This window comes from Pelobates fuscus, chromosome 3, assembly GCF_036172605.1.
Source record: "Pelobates fuscus isolate aPelFus1 chromosome 3, aPelFus1.pri, whole genome shotgun sequence".
Taxonomy (NCBI): Eukaryota; Metazoa; Chordata; class Amphibia; order Anura; family Pelobatidae; genus Pelobates; species Pelobates fuscus.
In genome coordinates, this window is record NC_086319.1 from 427,534,098 (window position 1) to 427,550,222 (window position 16,125).

The window sequence follows — 16,125 nt, forward strand, 5'->3', positions numbered from 1 at the left end:
GTTTGGTATAGGGTTAGTGTGAGCATAGGGGTTGTAGGGTGGGTTTGGTATAGGGTTAGTGTGAGCATAGGGTTGTAGGGTGGGTTTGGTATAGGGTTAGTGTTGACTACCAGTAATATTTTTAGTATCTAGATATATGAGCCATTTAATAATCAGGACTAATACATTAATTTATTTTGAATTCTTTTCTTTTGTTGCAGTTGATGAGTAAAAATTATTAGGAGCAAAATTGTGAAAATATTTTTTTCCTTTTTCCCCCATTTTTTACTTTTTATTAATTCTTAGTTGTGCGATTGATATACATATAGGATTAAACTAAAAACGTATTCTGTTTAGGGGCCCTTAACATATAGTTCAGAGGGTGGACAGTTACCTCTGTCCAAAAGGGTTAAAGTTTTTTTCTCCTAAAAGATTGCAAGCTCCATAAGAACGAGCCAGAACGACGTCCTCTGTTGCCCAGACATGCTTCAAGGGTAGTAGGACGTAATGGATGCCTCTGTTCATGTGGCTTATGGAGGGTCTTAAAAGACAACCTCCTCCCCAGATTATGGTCCGTGACCCAGGGACCATCCTCGCTAGTCCGGGACTATCCAGTTACACATGGGGACCTGTGAATCAAATCAGAGAATATTTGAGTTGTGCATTGCTGGGACTGGTGAGGGGATTATCTGGGGATATTCAGTGTTTGGAAGTGGAACATTCGGGGTGTGAAATCTTAGCTCAATCTGTACGAGGAGGAGCCAAGACTTTGTTACTTGTGGAAGACAGTTTGATGGCACCCAGAATCACAATATGATTTGATTTGTGAGTTTGATGTTACTATACACGTTGACCAGTTATCTGTTAGGAGGAAAGCTGTCCTTATTCGGTCAGACACGATGTTTGTGGGAGCTTTGTTTCCGCACGGTTTGAACAGCTGGGAGGAATGGTACGTTCGAGCTCCCCTGTGTAAAATGACAGAATGTGTGAATATATTTCTTCCATGCCTTCTCTCCCCTCCCTCACTGTTTGACACCGGCACCGGGTTCTCCAATACTGATTTCCAAGAACTGATTGTATCTCTCTTTCTTTTCACAGTCAGCCTATCAGGCGTCCCCTCAGCAGACCCCCCGCCTGCCCTTCATGCAGCATGGACAGAACCAGCGCTTTTATCACAAATAACTGCACCCTGGGCTGCGACACACGTGGACCATCGAGTAACAGGAGTCTGAATTATTGTAAAGGTTTCTCTCTGCATATCCTTCCTTCCACATTTGCTTAATAAAGTCATTGTGATGAATTGTAGTTAAGGGAGTGTATTCCATTTCTTGTACAAAGTAGCACCAACATGTTGCAGATTGTGTGTAACTAGGTGTAATGTGTATTCCTGGCTAATCCAGCTCAGTTTTACTATAGGGTGGCTTCTGCCCACTTGGTGGGTTAGGACAGGGAATTACATTCGAAATAACCGCCTACAAGGGAGTTACCCCAGTCTTTTTCCTGTCCTACTGGATGTGGATGGTTTCTCGGTTTTAAGGTTTACGGATTTATATTATGTTCAGCCTCTCTTTACCTGACGACCCAGTACACACAGCCATGTTAAAAGTGCCTCCTGGGTTGTAGTCAGCAGGTATTCACATTTTGTCATGTCTCAGGTAAGTACATCAGTAGTCTCAGCACCACCAACGTGAACACCTGGTGCCCACTGTATTAATAAATCCCTTTTAAAAGAAGCAGTGACAATAAATACATTGATTTGCTATTCAGTATGTGCAATCTTTCATGTAAAGCTAGGATAACCCCAGATGGTGATTGCTCTATTGGTGTTTGTGGGGGGGAGAGAAGTTTGTTTGTTTGTAGTCACCTGAGCCTGTCCCTCGTGGGCAAGCCATCTTCCTTCTCAAAGTTTTATTTAGTTCCTGGCACCTGTCTCCCCTCAGCTGGCAGCAGTGAAACATAACACCTCCTTGTTTTATGAGCTTTTCTTAAGATTTTCTCTACATGAAATTTAAGGGGGGGAGGGATGACAGAGGGGGTCATCTTAATGCACCTGTACCCATCAACACTGCATTAATTATAACTCAAAAACTAGCGCAAACCAGAGGAGCCTCCAAATGTATTTATAAAATATTTTACCAGAATGGATACCCTGAGATTTCTCTCGTTTTCAAGTATTACCCTTTATTAAATGGAAAAGCGCAAAATGAGTGTCCCGAACACAGCACTGATAATAAAGTAATTCCAAGGCTATCCCAAAGATCTGAGGGTTCACACTGCAAACTCAAATCCCTGGTATCCTTTCCTGTCTTTTAACCTTGTAATCCTGTAGCCAAGCCACCGATACCTACGCATTTCCTGTGATGGTGTCTGTAGCCGAGCTCCGATACCCTGACTAGGTATCTCAGCTTTTTCTTCCTCGAAGCTGTTAGAAGCGCTGTAGTGATTTTAGCCCATTTCCCCAAGGCAACTAAACGACACATAGTTCTGGGAGTCAACTAAATTTTATTGTGCCACACTCAGCTTTTTATGCACAAGCCCCCAGTATGGGGTATTCTCTATAGAGAAATGGGACAAGTTCCTGCCAGGCGCAGGAGCAAAGCAAGAGAGTAAGTAACGAAAAAAAATGTATTAATTAAATATTTTACCAGGAAAGATACATTGCGATTTCTCTCATTTTCAAGTATGTCCTGGGTCCACAAATCATTGCATTGTTACATTAGGGTACAATAAAATACAAAAACAATATCAATACACAATATATACAAAACATAACATAGAACAGGTAGGAAATATATAATCTACCATGACAGGTGCATTCTGTTTGAGGTATGTAGAGAGGGATCTCTTAAGGCTTGGGGAAGATTTGAAAGTGTGCGGGAGGTCGTTCCACAATTGCAGCGCTCTGTAGGAGAAGGAGGATCGGGCTGCTTTCTTTTTCTGTTGAGGTAGACTAAGTAAAGTGCTGGTACTGGATCGGAGGTTACAGGAGGTGGGAACACCTGGGGAAAGCGTTGGGTTCAGGTAGGGTGGGAGTTTCCCCAAAAAGCTCTTAAACACAAGGCTGGAAAGATGAAGGGTGCGTCTGGATTCCAGCGACAGCCAGTTTAGTTCTTTTAGCAAGTCACAATGGTGGGTCCTGTAATTACATTGTAGCACATATTGGCAGAACGAGTTATACAATGACACCAAAGCAAGCAAATAACTTGGGATCTGGTTAGTGTTTCCACTCACCAGGTCTCAAATTGGAGTGCAGCGCTCAATATATAGTATAAATAACTTACCCCAGTATTAATAACGTGAGGGGGTATAAATGAAAAACAAAAGAGAAAAAATACAGAATAATGGTGCAATATTGTCTGTATACAGTGTATTATATATTGATGTGAGTACAACATTACTCACATTATTTAGAGCCTTTTTAGTTATTAGGCTCTAAACTTCCAGGCTCCTGTGTCTTTAAGGTAGACAGCACAACCCTCTTTTTTTCTTAATATCTTATATCCGGATTTCAAATTAAAAAATAAAAATATTTATGGGCGTTGGTATAAATAAAACTACAAGCAAATATATTTATAACACATCCATTTTATTTATGCAAAATAGCTTTTTATTAAATCTTACCATCCATGGATGAATATATGTCTTTTATACATATCAAATATATAGCTCGTTTAAATGATATCAAATAAACAACTATCTAGGCATTGGAATATGCAAATATATTCATATAACATTTGTTTCATTTATTACCTATGGATAAATATATGCCCTTTATATATACTGAACACATAGCTCGTTTATATTAAATTAACCACTATCGAAAACCGTAAAGAAAATAACACGCTTTTTCTTCTAATATGTGTTTTATTTGGAGGCAATATCATACAGAGACTTTAATTTGCGGGAAGGACTTCCCTTTTTTCACCGCAAAACGGACTAACCCGGAACTTACAAAGGAGACCCAGAGCATTATGGGACTTGAAGTTCATCGAAACAGGAAATGACGCCACGTCACCAAGACGCCGGAAAAGAAGAGAGCCGATTGGATAGTTGACGAATAGGCGGGCTTTTCGATCGCACAAAAACCGGAACCGGCAGAATACAATCCACGGCCAACTGAGGAAGCTGTTCACCGCGAAACGCGTCTTGGCGGAGGAGAATAGATATACTACTGCACTTTATTTTAAATCAACTATTTTTTATTTTCTAGCACTGTGTTATTATATATATGTTAAATTACAGCTAATAATACATTTCTTAACATTTACTTCTGTATCCTGCACTTTGTTCCGGTAAGGGGAGGTGTCACCCCAATTTGACACTAGGCCTACAAACTTAGAGCCGAGGACTAATAGGCTCTAAACAAGGTGAGCACATTTGCCTATATTTGGACATCATTTAAAGGGATTTTCTGTTGAAATACTACACCCAGAATTCCGTTTTTCTCTCTCTCTTCTCTGTACCTACATGGTGGTGAGATAAATAGGAAAAAGAATCCAAAGAAAAAAAGAGGGTTGTGCTGTCTACCTTAAAGACACAGGAGCCTGGAAGTTTAGAGCGTAATAACTAAAAAGGCTCTAAATAATGTGAGTAATTTTGTACTCGCATCAAACACAATATACTTTGTACATAAAATATTGCACCATTATTCTGTATTTTTCTCTTTTGTTTTTCATATATACCCCCTCAAGTTATTAATACTGGGGTAAGTTATTTATACTATATATTAAGCGCTGCACTCCAATTTGAGACCTGGTGAGTGGAAACACTAACCGGATCCCAAGTTATTTGTTTGCTTTGGTGTTATTTTTTTATTTATTTTTTTATTTTTGCCGTGCAGGTGGGTACAAGGAATCAACAGACGCCACAACAGCGTAGTGCAAGATATACATTGGTTAAACAGTGGCATGAGAGTCTGCACATTTTTATATTTGTAGCAAGCTTGGTTAAACAGTTGTATCGTTAGCGTGAAGTAATTTAAAATACAGCAAGATAATTGATGCTTAACTTGTTTAGATCGGCATTTGTGCTAGGCATATATGTGAGATACAAAACAGTAAGCTTATATTTGCCGTTAAAACAGGAGCTAAGGACAAAATCAAGAACAGATTACTATAAGCTTAATTATGTTTGACCACCTGGGGGCAGCGCTTTGGTGTTATTTTATGGTGGGATATTGGGAATACCCACAGAGCGTTCACAGCAGCTAAAATTACTGAAACTAAAAAATCTCTTACTGAGCGCCATACATTTCCACACCTTTTTGTTGTTTGTGGCGAAGCCAGCTTCGCCACTGTGAACTGGAGAAGCCTGGTTGCTAGCCTCCTGCCCTGCGACTATGGCCCCTGGACATATTGCACTGTAAAAACTATATTTGGGCATGTAATAGTTTATATTACTGCTACTGGGCCTTTAAGGGCCATCCGTGGACCTATTGGGACTTTTGGGATACTGTACCTTTAAGACTGTAGAGCATATTACAGTAATACTGCCTTTAGTCCTTTAATATCATGTATGCATTTATGTGTTCAGTTAACCTGGGTTATATGTACGCAGCATTCAGCTGATTGTTCAGTAGAATCACTCCATTCATTATATTGAGTGAAACTACCGAACAACCAGACCACCCAGGAATGAGTGTGCCTCCAATTACAGTTTGCAACAATGTTGCAAACGGGTAATTGGCACTCAGTGTAATGTATCCTTTGTCCTCTGGGTGGCCGCCATTCGGGAAACGAACACGTGGCGGCGGCCATCTTAAACTCCCGAACAGCGGTGTTTTGCCGTCGAGTGTCTGGAACTAAAATCGGACACTTGACTAGGCAAACACCGCTGAGACCTCCATACTTCCAGAAATTCGTATAGAAACTACCGAATGACCCGCCGTTCGGTAGAAAGAACCCCACAAACAAGGGAATTCATTCAAACCCTCTCCAGGCTCTATAGCACAGGCAATTCGTCTGTTTTCATTCCCTTGTTTGTGACCGACCGCAGGGCCAAAATGCATGGAACTGTTTTCGGATACTTTACCCATGCGGTCGGTCAAATCTTTGGAACCCCATATCTCCCGAACCGTTTATCCGAATGAACTGATTTTTGGATATGTTGTCCCCCTGAATAAGGGCTATCCAGGATGCTGGATTTAAAGGTGTACCCCCTGTTTTTGGGGTACATCCAGAACTGGGTTAAAATGTGTACTGTATAATTGGGTTTACTGTTATCGGAGGGGAGGGGATGTGTGGGCTGAACCATGTATGTGATTGGTTATTTTATGCCTCCCCTGGGTGTGGCCTGTAAGTGTACAAGTGTAATAAAAGCCAGGCTGGATGAGCCAGTCCGTAGTTCCTGCTTAACCCTCAAAGCGATGTGTCGTCTCGTTCTTTGGGGGAATTGGATTGTATGCTGACTGCCAGGAGTGTAAGCTGATGTCTGCCTTTCTTGTTCAGCTGTTCCAGTGTTCGTGTGGTTCCAGTCGGGAGAGTGGTGTGTGCAATAGCTGCCTGTGCATCTGGAAAGGGGGATATCGTCTAAACTGGGTTTTATCCTCTTGTAAGTGAAACGGTCTGTTACATTGTTTATAGAGTTATACAATGAGTTTATTAATGTGGGATTGCGGTGCAGATGCATATACTACATCCCCATAATCAATGATTGGCATCAGCATTTGCTGTACAATCTTCTCCTTTACTGTAGGGCTTAGGCAGGATTTGTTTCTGTACAGGGCACCTAGTTTTGGATAAAGTTTAGATGCAAGTTTTTCTATGTGGAGACCAAAAGATAGATTGGGGTCTAACACCATACCCAAATATTTGAAAGAGTGGACTGCGGTCAGTGTGCCATTTGAATTTGTTTTGATGGATAGGAGGGAATTGTGTAATTTGTGTAATTTAGGTACTGTTCCAAAGATCATTGTGACAGTTTTGTCAGTGTTCAGGAACAGTTTGTTTTTTGCGATCCACTTTTCTACCTCTGTGAACTGGTCTGGGAGCACAGCCTCAAGCTGCGGTAGATCGGATTTGCTCGCATAGATTACTGTGTCATATGCGTACATGTGTACATTTGAGGATTTGCAGACATTAGGCAGATCATTTATAAATAATGAAAATAGTAGGGGGCCGAGAATGGAACCTTGGGGAACACCACACGTGACTGGGAGAGGGAGGGAGTCGCTGTTAGAAATGGACACATACTGCGAGCGTTCCGATACATACGATCGAAACCAGTTTAGCGAATGATCACCAATACCTGAGTTTTTGAGTTTGTGCAGTAGAATGTCGTGGTCTACTGTGTCAAAGGCCTTCGCAAAATCAAGGAAAATAGCTCCAGTTAGGGCTCCTTGTTCCATGCCAGTTTGGATGTCATTGCAAACTTTTAAGAGGGCAGTTGTAGTATGGACACATTTTTCTAAGATTTTTAACAATACTGGGAGCCGTGTGAGATTTAAAATGAACTGTAATACCGGCGCCGGCCAGTAGGAGAGAGACAGGGATAGGAAGCTGCATCTATCCCTGCTTCTCTCTGCTGATTGAAACCGCATGGGGAGCAACACATGAGGAATGGGGGGGGATGGAGGGGAGCAGCCTATAGATTAGGCAAGTGAGGGATGGGGGGGGGGCAGCCTATAGATTAGGCAAGTGAGGCATGGGGGGGGCAGCCTATAGATTAGGCAAGTGAGGCATGGGGGGGGCAGCCTATAGATTAGGCAAGTGAGGCATGGGGGGGGCAGCCTATAGATTAGGCAAGTGAGGCATGGGTGGGGCAGCCTATAGATGAGGCAAGTGAGGCATGGGGGGGCAGCCTATAGATTAGGCAAGTGAGGCATGGGGGGGCAGCCTATAGATGAGGCAAGTGAGGCATGGGGGGCAGCCTATAGATTAGGCAAGTGAGGCATAGGGGGGGGCAGCCTATAGATTAGGCAAGTGAGGCATAGGGGGGGCAGCCTAAATGAAGAGTCAGCAAGAAGCAGGAAGGGTCTGCAAGGAGCACGAAGGTAAAGTAGGAGAATGAGCAGAAAGGGGCTGGAAGAAGCAGAAAGGAATCAGAATGAGAAAGGAGCAGAAGGGCGCAAAATAAGCAGAAAGGAGCAGAAAGGTAAAGGAGCAGAAGGAGCCAAATATAGAAGACCGTGTCAGAAGAAAATGAAGACTGGAGCAGGAAGGACAAATGAAGTGAACCCTCCACTTTATTCTGGACACCACATCATAAGGCTTTGGTACCTGGGGCTGGCAGGGAAACTGTAACGGAATGCAGTAGTATAGTCCACGGTTTCCGTTGGTATCACAGGTAATCCACAGTCAGAGTTAGAAAGCAAGGCAATATCCCCAATCCTCCCAATAACCGGACGAAACACAGTTTGGGAGTCAACTGACTGGCTTTATTCACAGCTGGCATATTTATACAGTTCCCCATGCAAGGGGTTTCCATACAGTCATTTCAGGGGATTTCTCCCATCATGCAGTGTAATTCTCCCAACAGGCTTTGCTGCACGAGAAGGATACTCCCACTAAAATGGACGATTAAGTGGATTATCCCCTCGTGCAGCAGAACTGACAATCTACATTAAAATACGTTTTTTGAGTTTCATTCGGTAGATTAGCGTGACCGAACGTTCGGTAGATAGCTGGGGTCTGAGCGCATCTTTTGGGAGAATACCGCTCAGCTCCCAGCTGAATTGACCGAACGCCGCATGAAATACATTTAACCATCGAGTTCGGTTTAAAACTACCGAACACCGATGGGGAACGAAATGTGATGAGAGCGGAACTCCCGAATGCTCTGGAAGTCCAGCGGTGTTCGTATCATTAAGTAGCCGTTTTTAGTACCAGGCACTCGACGACCGAACACCGCTGGAGAGACAAAGGATCCAAGATGGCGACCGCCGCATGGTCGGTAGTCGAACGACGGCCACCTAGGAGAGCCTTTAATTACCGATTGCAACATTGTTGCAATCGGTTAATGAGCGCCACACGACTCTAAGCGTGTGGTCCACCTGGGGAGCCCGTATTCGTTTGGCGAACGGCCCGGATAGCCGCAATTCGTCAAACGAAGTGTTTGCATGCTGGTAGCTTAGGGCTGCCAGCATGCGAACGGCCATAGATAATACACACGTAATACAAAATATACAGTCCCCCCTTACAGCCTACGGACAACCTTGGTACAGGATAGTCCAGAAGTGGCTGGGTTTGCCACAATGCTCCCCCAGAACCAAGCCGGCATACACAGTCTGATCCCAACGGATCGGCTTGGGGATGTCCGGGGGAGTACTCACAGATCATTTTTCAAGTTCAGTTTGTCTAGATAACCCGTCGGCGTTACCGTTTTGTTTCCCTGGCCGGTAATGTATGGTGAAGTCGAAGGGCTGCAGCGCCAAACTCCAGCGCAACAGCCTGGCATTGTCCCCAGCCACACGGTTCAGCCACACCAACGGGTTGTGATCTGTGAGTAAGGAAAAAGGTTGTCCATACAAATACGGCTGTAGCTTTTTAAGGGCCCACACCACGGCCAGGCATTCTTTTTCAATGGCGGCGTAGCTCACTTCACGGGGCAACAACTTTCGGCTCAAGTAAGCTATCCGCCATCTGCTCCCACTTGGCTCAGCACTGCCCCCAATCCAAACATTGAAGCGTCTGTGTGGACAAGAAATCTTTTAGTTGGATCAGGAGCAGTAAGCACAGGAGCATTAGTTAACGCAGTTTTGAGTTGTTGGAATGCCTGTTCACACTCTGGGGCCCAGACAACCTGTCGGGGAAGGTTTTTTTCGGGTCAAGTCCGTCAGGGGTTTGGCCAGGGCGCTGTAGTTGGGTACGAACTTTCTATAATACCCTGCAGTCCCTAGGAAAGCTAATACCCGAGTTTTGGTCCTTGGGGTAGGCCACTTTGCCACGGCCTCAATCTTGGCTGGCTCGGGTTTTTGCTGCCCACACCCCACTCGGTGCCCCAAGTACTGCACTTCGGCCATCCCTATGTGGCACTTACTGGGCTTTAAGGTTAACCCTGCCTCCCCAATACGATCTAAAATAGCCCCTATAGGGGGCGGGGCCTGGACGCAGAGCCGAGCGGGCGCAGGTCAGAGCTGCTCCCGCTCCAAACGCCAAATCTGCTGGTTAAAAAGCCTCAAAACGACTCCAAATCTCATCAAATGGGCCACCAACGAAGAGCTGCTGACAAGGGCTACGCGTTGGTGCCAAATACCAGGCACCGACTGCAGAACACCCAGCAACGCAACCCGAGGCCTACAAGCATGGCCGGCGTGGAGGAGGCGGCCGCTCCCCCGCCGCCAGCGACGGCTTACAGAAAGAGACTGGGCCCACGTTCCCCCCCCTATGGACCGGCAGGGGTTATCCCGGTCCCAGCTGCCCATTACCTGCTGCCAAGCGACGACGGGGTAACCCGAAAACGACTGACACTCTGTGCAGCCGTGGACAAGATGGCGGACTCTGCACGGACCCCCACCACACCGGACCTACTGGAGCCGCTAGAGGTCCGCCTTGACAAGCTATTCACAGCCTTCTGGAAGAGGCTCGAGAGCAGACCACGAACCGCGAAACCGCCACCTGACCCACCTTGCCCTCCCCACTACGCACCAAGCTTGATCAGCCGGCAGGCTCATGAGACACACTCCGACGAGAGGCGGAGGAGACGGGTGAAGCCCAGGGCACGTGGGCCATGCAAGCAGAGGAACAGGGGCTGCCACCAAGCACCCACCCGCAGACCTGGGGGCACTACCTGCCTTCCCCTAAAAGGAATCCGCTGGGCTACAACGGGACCACCGAAGCGAGACACCGTGAAACAGGCACCGGAACAGAATGCTGGCAGGAGGAACGCCTTACCGCCGCATGGCAACTGGGTTCCTGCACGCAACACCGGCCTCTATGCAACACTGGCTGCTCTATCCACCGACTACCTCGTCTGCCCTCACTCCCAGCGCACATGTCCAGCCTCCAGGGAAGGGGTTGGGTGACCGAGACTGACTCTAGTCTCCAGCTGGCTAAGGACAGTGTCCCCCCCTCTGCGGGCATAGGCTGAGTAAACTGTCGACCACTCTATAACAAAGCATATCTGTATTTTGTTCTTTTTTGTTTCTTCACAAAGTTAGACATAAGCCTGCTATCCTAATACTGCGGTTATTGTATATGCTATACTGTATCCTAATTACCATCTTATACCCTATACTCTATGTTACAGTATACTACTTTCTATTATAATGAGTACTCCCTCGCAAGTTAGACATATTTTTGCCATTATGAAACCGCAGTTGTCACATTAACATGACCCAGTGGCACTTTTATTTTATTTTATTACTCTACCTATGTGTAACTGCCCATTAAGGGAAGCCTGGACCGTAATTACTTACTAAGCAAGTCTGTCTACAGCCTCACTTAGGTAATGTACAACTAGACCTAATCAACAGGGCTTTCTTGAACTCCACACTTAGTTCCACGAAGGTTTGGCAGACCTATCAGTAGAGGCAATATCGGTTAGACAAGCCACACTATTTACTTCAGCCACCATTACATGTTTAAGTATCCTGGGTAATATGGCGGTAATTGCTTGCGATTAAATGGCTACTACCCTACACGCAATCTAACTGAATGTTCCTATTATAAACTTGTTAATATATAAAAATGTGCTCATTATACTACTGCTCCTAATGTAATGCTTGAAAAATGCTCGAGGATTGCTGTTGGGGCACCACAAGCTTGTATGTCTTAATCACTATGCACACCAAAAATAAAGAATTAAAAAAAAAAAAAAATAGCCCCTATATGGCGTAGGTGTTCTTCCCAGGTCTGGCTAAATATGGCTATGTCATCTAAGTACGCACAGGCATACTCTTGAAAGCCGTCCAGTAGCCGATCTACCATCCGCTGAAAGGTAGCCGGAGCGTTTTTCATTCCGAATGGCATGACCCTGAACTGATACAGGCCAAACGGAGTGACAAACGCCGACTTGGGGATGGCCTCATCGGCTAGGGGAATTTGCCAGTATCCCTTACACAAATCAATGGTAGTGAGATACTGGCCCCGTGCCATCTTATCCAACAGCTCGTCTATTCGGGGCATCGGGTAGGCATCCGACACCGTTTTGTCGTTTAGCCTCCGGTAGTCGACACAGAACCGGGTCGTGCCGTCCTTTTTAGGTACCAGTACTACCGGCGATGCCCAGTGGCTATCTGAGGGTTCGATAACCCCTAGCTGTAACATCTCGTCTAACTCTGCCTTCATATGGGTCCTGATTGACTCGGGGACCCGATATGGGGCCTGGCGCATAGGTAGCTGTCCCGGGGTTTCGACTCGGTGAGTGGCCAGCGGAGTGTACCCAGGCAAATTGGAGAAGGTAGCCCCTTTAGCTACAATCAGCTCTTGTACCTGTGCACGCTCCTGAGGGCTTAGCCGCTCCCCCAGCTGAACCCCCCGGGAGGGCTCTATCGGCTCTTCTGGCTCTAATAGGTCAGGTAGGGGTAGATTCTCCTGATCCTCCGAGGCTGAGGCGCAGATCGCCGTCACATCCTCTATCCTCTCATGGTAGGGTTTGAGCATGTTCACATGGAGCATGCGTCTCTTCCCTACCCCTGAGCAGGGGCCAATCACTGGCCCCTGCATCTCTGCTCCACCACCTGGTATGGGCCTTGCCAGATGGCCTGCAGCTTGTCTGTGCGGACGGGTTTTAAAATCAAAACCTTCTGTCCCACCTGAAAGCTGCGGTCTCTGGCTCCCCTATCGTACCAGCGGCGCTGGCGTTGCTGGGCCGCCTGGAGGTTGGTGCGCACAGTCTGAGTCAGCGCCTCCAGACGGTCCCGGAACTCCAGTACGTATGATACAATAGGGGTTCCCTCGGTGCTACTCTCTCCCTCCCAGTGTTCCCTAATTAGATTCAAGGGCCCCCGCACCCTCCTCCCAAACAGTAGTTCAAACGGGGAGAATCCTGTCGATTCCTGGGGGACCTCTCTATATGCAAAGAGCAGGTGAGGTAGAAACCTCTCCCAGTCTTTGTGGGTTTCCCCAAACGTACGAAGCATCTGCTTCAGCGTACCGTTGAATCTCTCGCATAGTCCATTGGACTGGGGGTGGTAGGCGGAATTGACTATTGGCTTAATGCCACATACTTTCCACATATGTTGGGTGACCTCGGCAGTGAATTGGGTGCCCCGGTCAGATATTATTTCTTGGGGAAACCCCACCCTGGAGAATACCTTCATTAAGGCCTCAGCTACTGTTTCAGCGTGAATATTAGTGAGAGCTACGGCCTCGGGGTACCTGGTGGCGTAGTCCACTATGGTTAAGATATACTTTTTCCCAGAGGGGCTGGGCTTTGGCAGGGGCCCCACTATGTCTACGGCTACCCTGCTGAAGGGCTCTGCAATAATGGGTAAGGGACATAGCTTGGCCTTGTGGCGGTCACCTCGTTTACCTACTCGCTGGCAAACGTCACAGGAGGTGCAATACTGTCGCACGTCCTTAGAAATTCCGGGCCAAAAGAAAGCATGCGTTAGGCGATATCTGGTACGGGTCATCCCTAGGTGTCCGGACAAGGGAATATTATGAGCAATCCTAAGTAGCTCCTGCCTATATTTCTGGGGTACCACTAACTGTTTTGCTGTCATTGTAACGGACCCTCCCACTTCCCTCTCCGCAATGCGGTATAATAACCCTTTCTCCCATGTGTACCGCTCCCCCTCTAGCCCTGCCTGGTCAGTGTGTACCCGGTCCCGATATACTTGTAGGGTGGGGTCTGTCTTTACCTCTGCCTCAAAGGTAGTCGGGGTATCCCAGGACATGTGAGTCGTGTGGGGGTTATGGTCTCTTACCTGAGCCTCAGAGTGTATTGGTGGAACCGTGTTGCGACCCTGCTGCCGTGTAGTCACTGGATGGGCTTCCTGGTATGGAGCCTGGGGTATAAAAGCAGAAGTCATCTGGCCCAAGTCATTCCCCAGTACAACATCTGCGGGTAAATTTTGCATAAGCCCCACTTCCACAGTCCCCTCTCCCACACCCCAATCCAAATGTACCTTGGCAGTGGGTAGTCTGTATACTGCTCCCCCTGCCACTCGCACTGCCACTGATCCGCCAGTGTGGGTTGAACCTGGGACTAAATGCGGTGCAACCAAAGTTAGAGTGGCCCCGGAATCTCGGAGCCCTTGTACCTCCTTCCCTTCCAGGGTCACTAGCTGGCGATGATGCTGCCGGTTGTCGGTGGCTCGGACCGACATCACCTCGTGGAGTACTCCTAGAGGCTCCTCGGTCTGGGCGCTCAACATTTCCTGGGTGCCCGGTGCTACTTGATAGTGATGAGCAGCAGCCCTTGGTGCCAAATTTTGGAACCTGGTTCCATGCTTGTCTGCTCCGGTTCTGCGTGCACTCTCGGGAGATATGTCCCCACTGTTTGCAGGTGTGACATTGGATGTTAGCCCGGCCATTGTATTGGGAGGGGGGTGGTGGATTACTTGGCGTGGACCTGGACAAGGGTACTGTGGGGCCGGTAGGAGTAAAGTTACTGGGTGGCACGGTGAGTCAAGGGTAAGTTTTACTTTGGAGTCCGTGATGCCTCCTGGCATCAAAATGTTGATCAGCTAGTCGAGCTGCTTCGGTTAGGGTGAGGGGTTTTCGATCTCTCACCCATTCTTGTGCCTCTGGGGACAAGCCATTAAAGAATTGCTCCAGCAGCATTAACTGCCGCAATTCTTCCATAGTGGTAGCGTTGCTGGCTTGTATCCAGCCTTGTGATGCTTGGTCCAGCTTGTGCGCCCACTCTGCATGGGAATCTTTTTCGGGTTTGCGCAAGCCTCTGAACTTGCGCCGGTACGCCTCTGGGGTGATGGCATACCTCTCTAAGATCGCCCTTTTTACTTTTGGGTAATCTTTGCTGTCCTCTCGGGGCACAGCGCGGTAGGCTTCGGCCGCCCTACCCGATAATTTGCCTGCCAGTAGATGTACCCATACTGTGGGTTCCAAGTCGTGTAAGTCACACAGCCTCTCGAAATCTTGTAAATACCCGTCAATCTCATCTTTTTCTTCACAAAACACTTTAAATGCGTGATGTGGGATTTTGGGTTTGTCCGTATATGGAGGCAGTAACAGACTCTGCCCTGGGCGGAGTCTCCGGGGTGCGGTTTGCCATCAGATAATCCTGTACATCTGACATCAGCACGGTCAATATCTCCAAGGGTACTGGCTGCGGCAGAAACTCCATCCTGGTTCTCAGCTCTCTCTGGTATGGGGTCTCTTCCATGGCTGGTGGAGGTGTAGCGCTGCGAGCTCTGTCTCCCTCCATCAGTTCAGTGATCAGCACAGCTTTGGATTTGTTGCTGGCTATCTTACCCCTGGCTTCCAGTAGCTCCTTTAATGTCTGCCGTTTCAGTACGGTATAATCAATCTCCATACGAATTGCCCTTGCTTTCCTTGTTCGGTAGTTTCAGCTTACACGAACACTGCTTTTCGGCTGTAAGGTTGGATTCCGTCGCTTGCCACCAATTGTAACGGAATGCAGTAGTATAGTCCACGGTTTCCGTTGGTATCACAGGTAATCCACAATCAGAGTTAGAAAGCAAGGCAATATCCCCAATCCTCCCAATAACCGGACGAAACACAGTTTGGGAGTCAACTGACTGGCTTTATTCACAGCTTGCATATTTATACAGTTCCCCATGCAAGGGGTTTCCATACAGTAATTTCAGGGGATTTCTCCCATCATGCAGTGTAATTCTCCCAACAGGCTTTGCTGCACGAGAAGGATACTCCCACTAAAATGGACGATTAAGTGGATTATCCCCTCGTGCAGCAGAACTGACAATCTACATTAAAATACGTTTTTTGAGTTTCATTCGGTAGATTAGCGTGACCGAACATTCGGTAGATAGCTGGGGTCTGAGCGCATCTTTTGGGAGAATACCGCTCAGCTCCCAGCTGAATTGACCGAACGCCGCATGAAATACATTTAACCATCGAGTTCGGTTTAAAACTACCGAACACCGATGGGGAACGAAATGTGATGAGAGCGGAACTCCCGAACGCTCTGGAAGTCCAGCGGTGTTCGTATCATTGAGTAGCCGTTTTTAGTACCAGGCACTCGACGACCGAACACCGCTGGAGAGACAAAGGATCCAAGATGGCCGACCGTCGCATGGTCGGTAGTCGAACAACGGCCACC

At 47.1% G+C, this 16,125-nt stretch overlaps 1 protein-coding gene across 1 annotated transcript in view; it reads left to right on the top strand.

Moving 5' to 3' along the window:
- GPS2 (G protein pathway suppressor 2) overlaps positions 1 to 1,198 on the top strand; it is a 28,219-nt gene extending 27,021 nt beyond the window's left edge. The window contains exon 11 of the mRNA XM_063449851.1: positions 1,078 to 1,198. Coding sequence (XP_063305921.1) covers positions 1,078 to 1,161 — 84 coding nt within the window. The 3' untranslated portion in view covers positions 1,162 to 1,198. The remainder of the gene's footprint in view (positions 1 to 1,077) is intronic.
- The last annotated feature ends 14,927 nt before the right edge of the window (positions 1,199 to 16,125 follow it).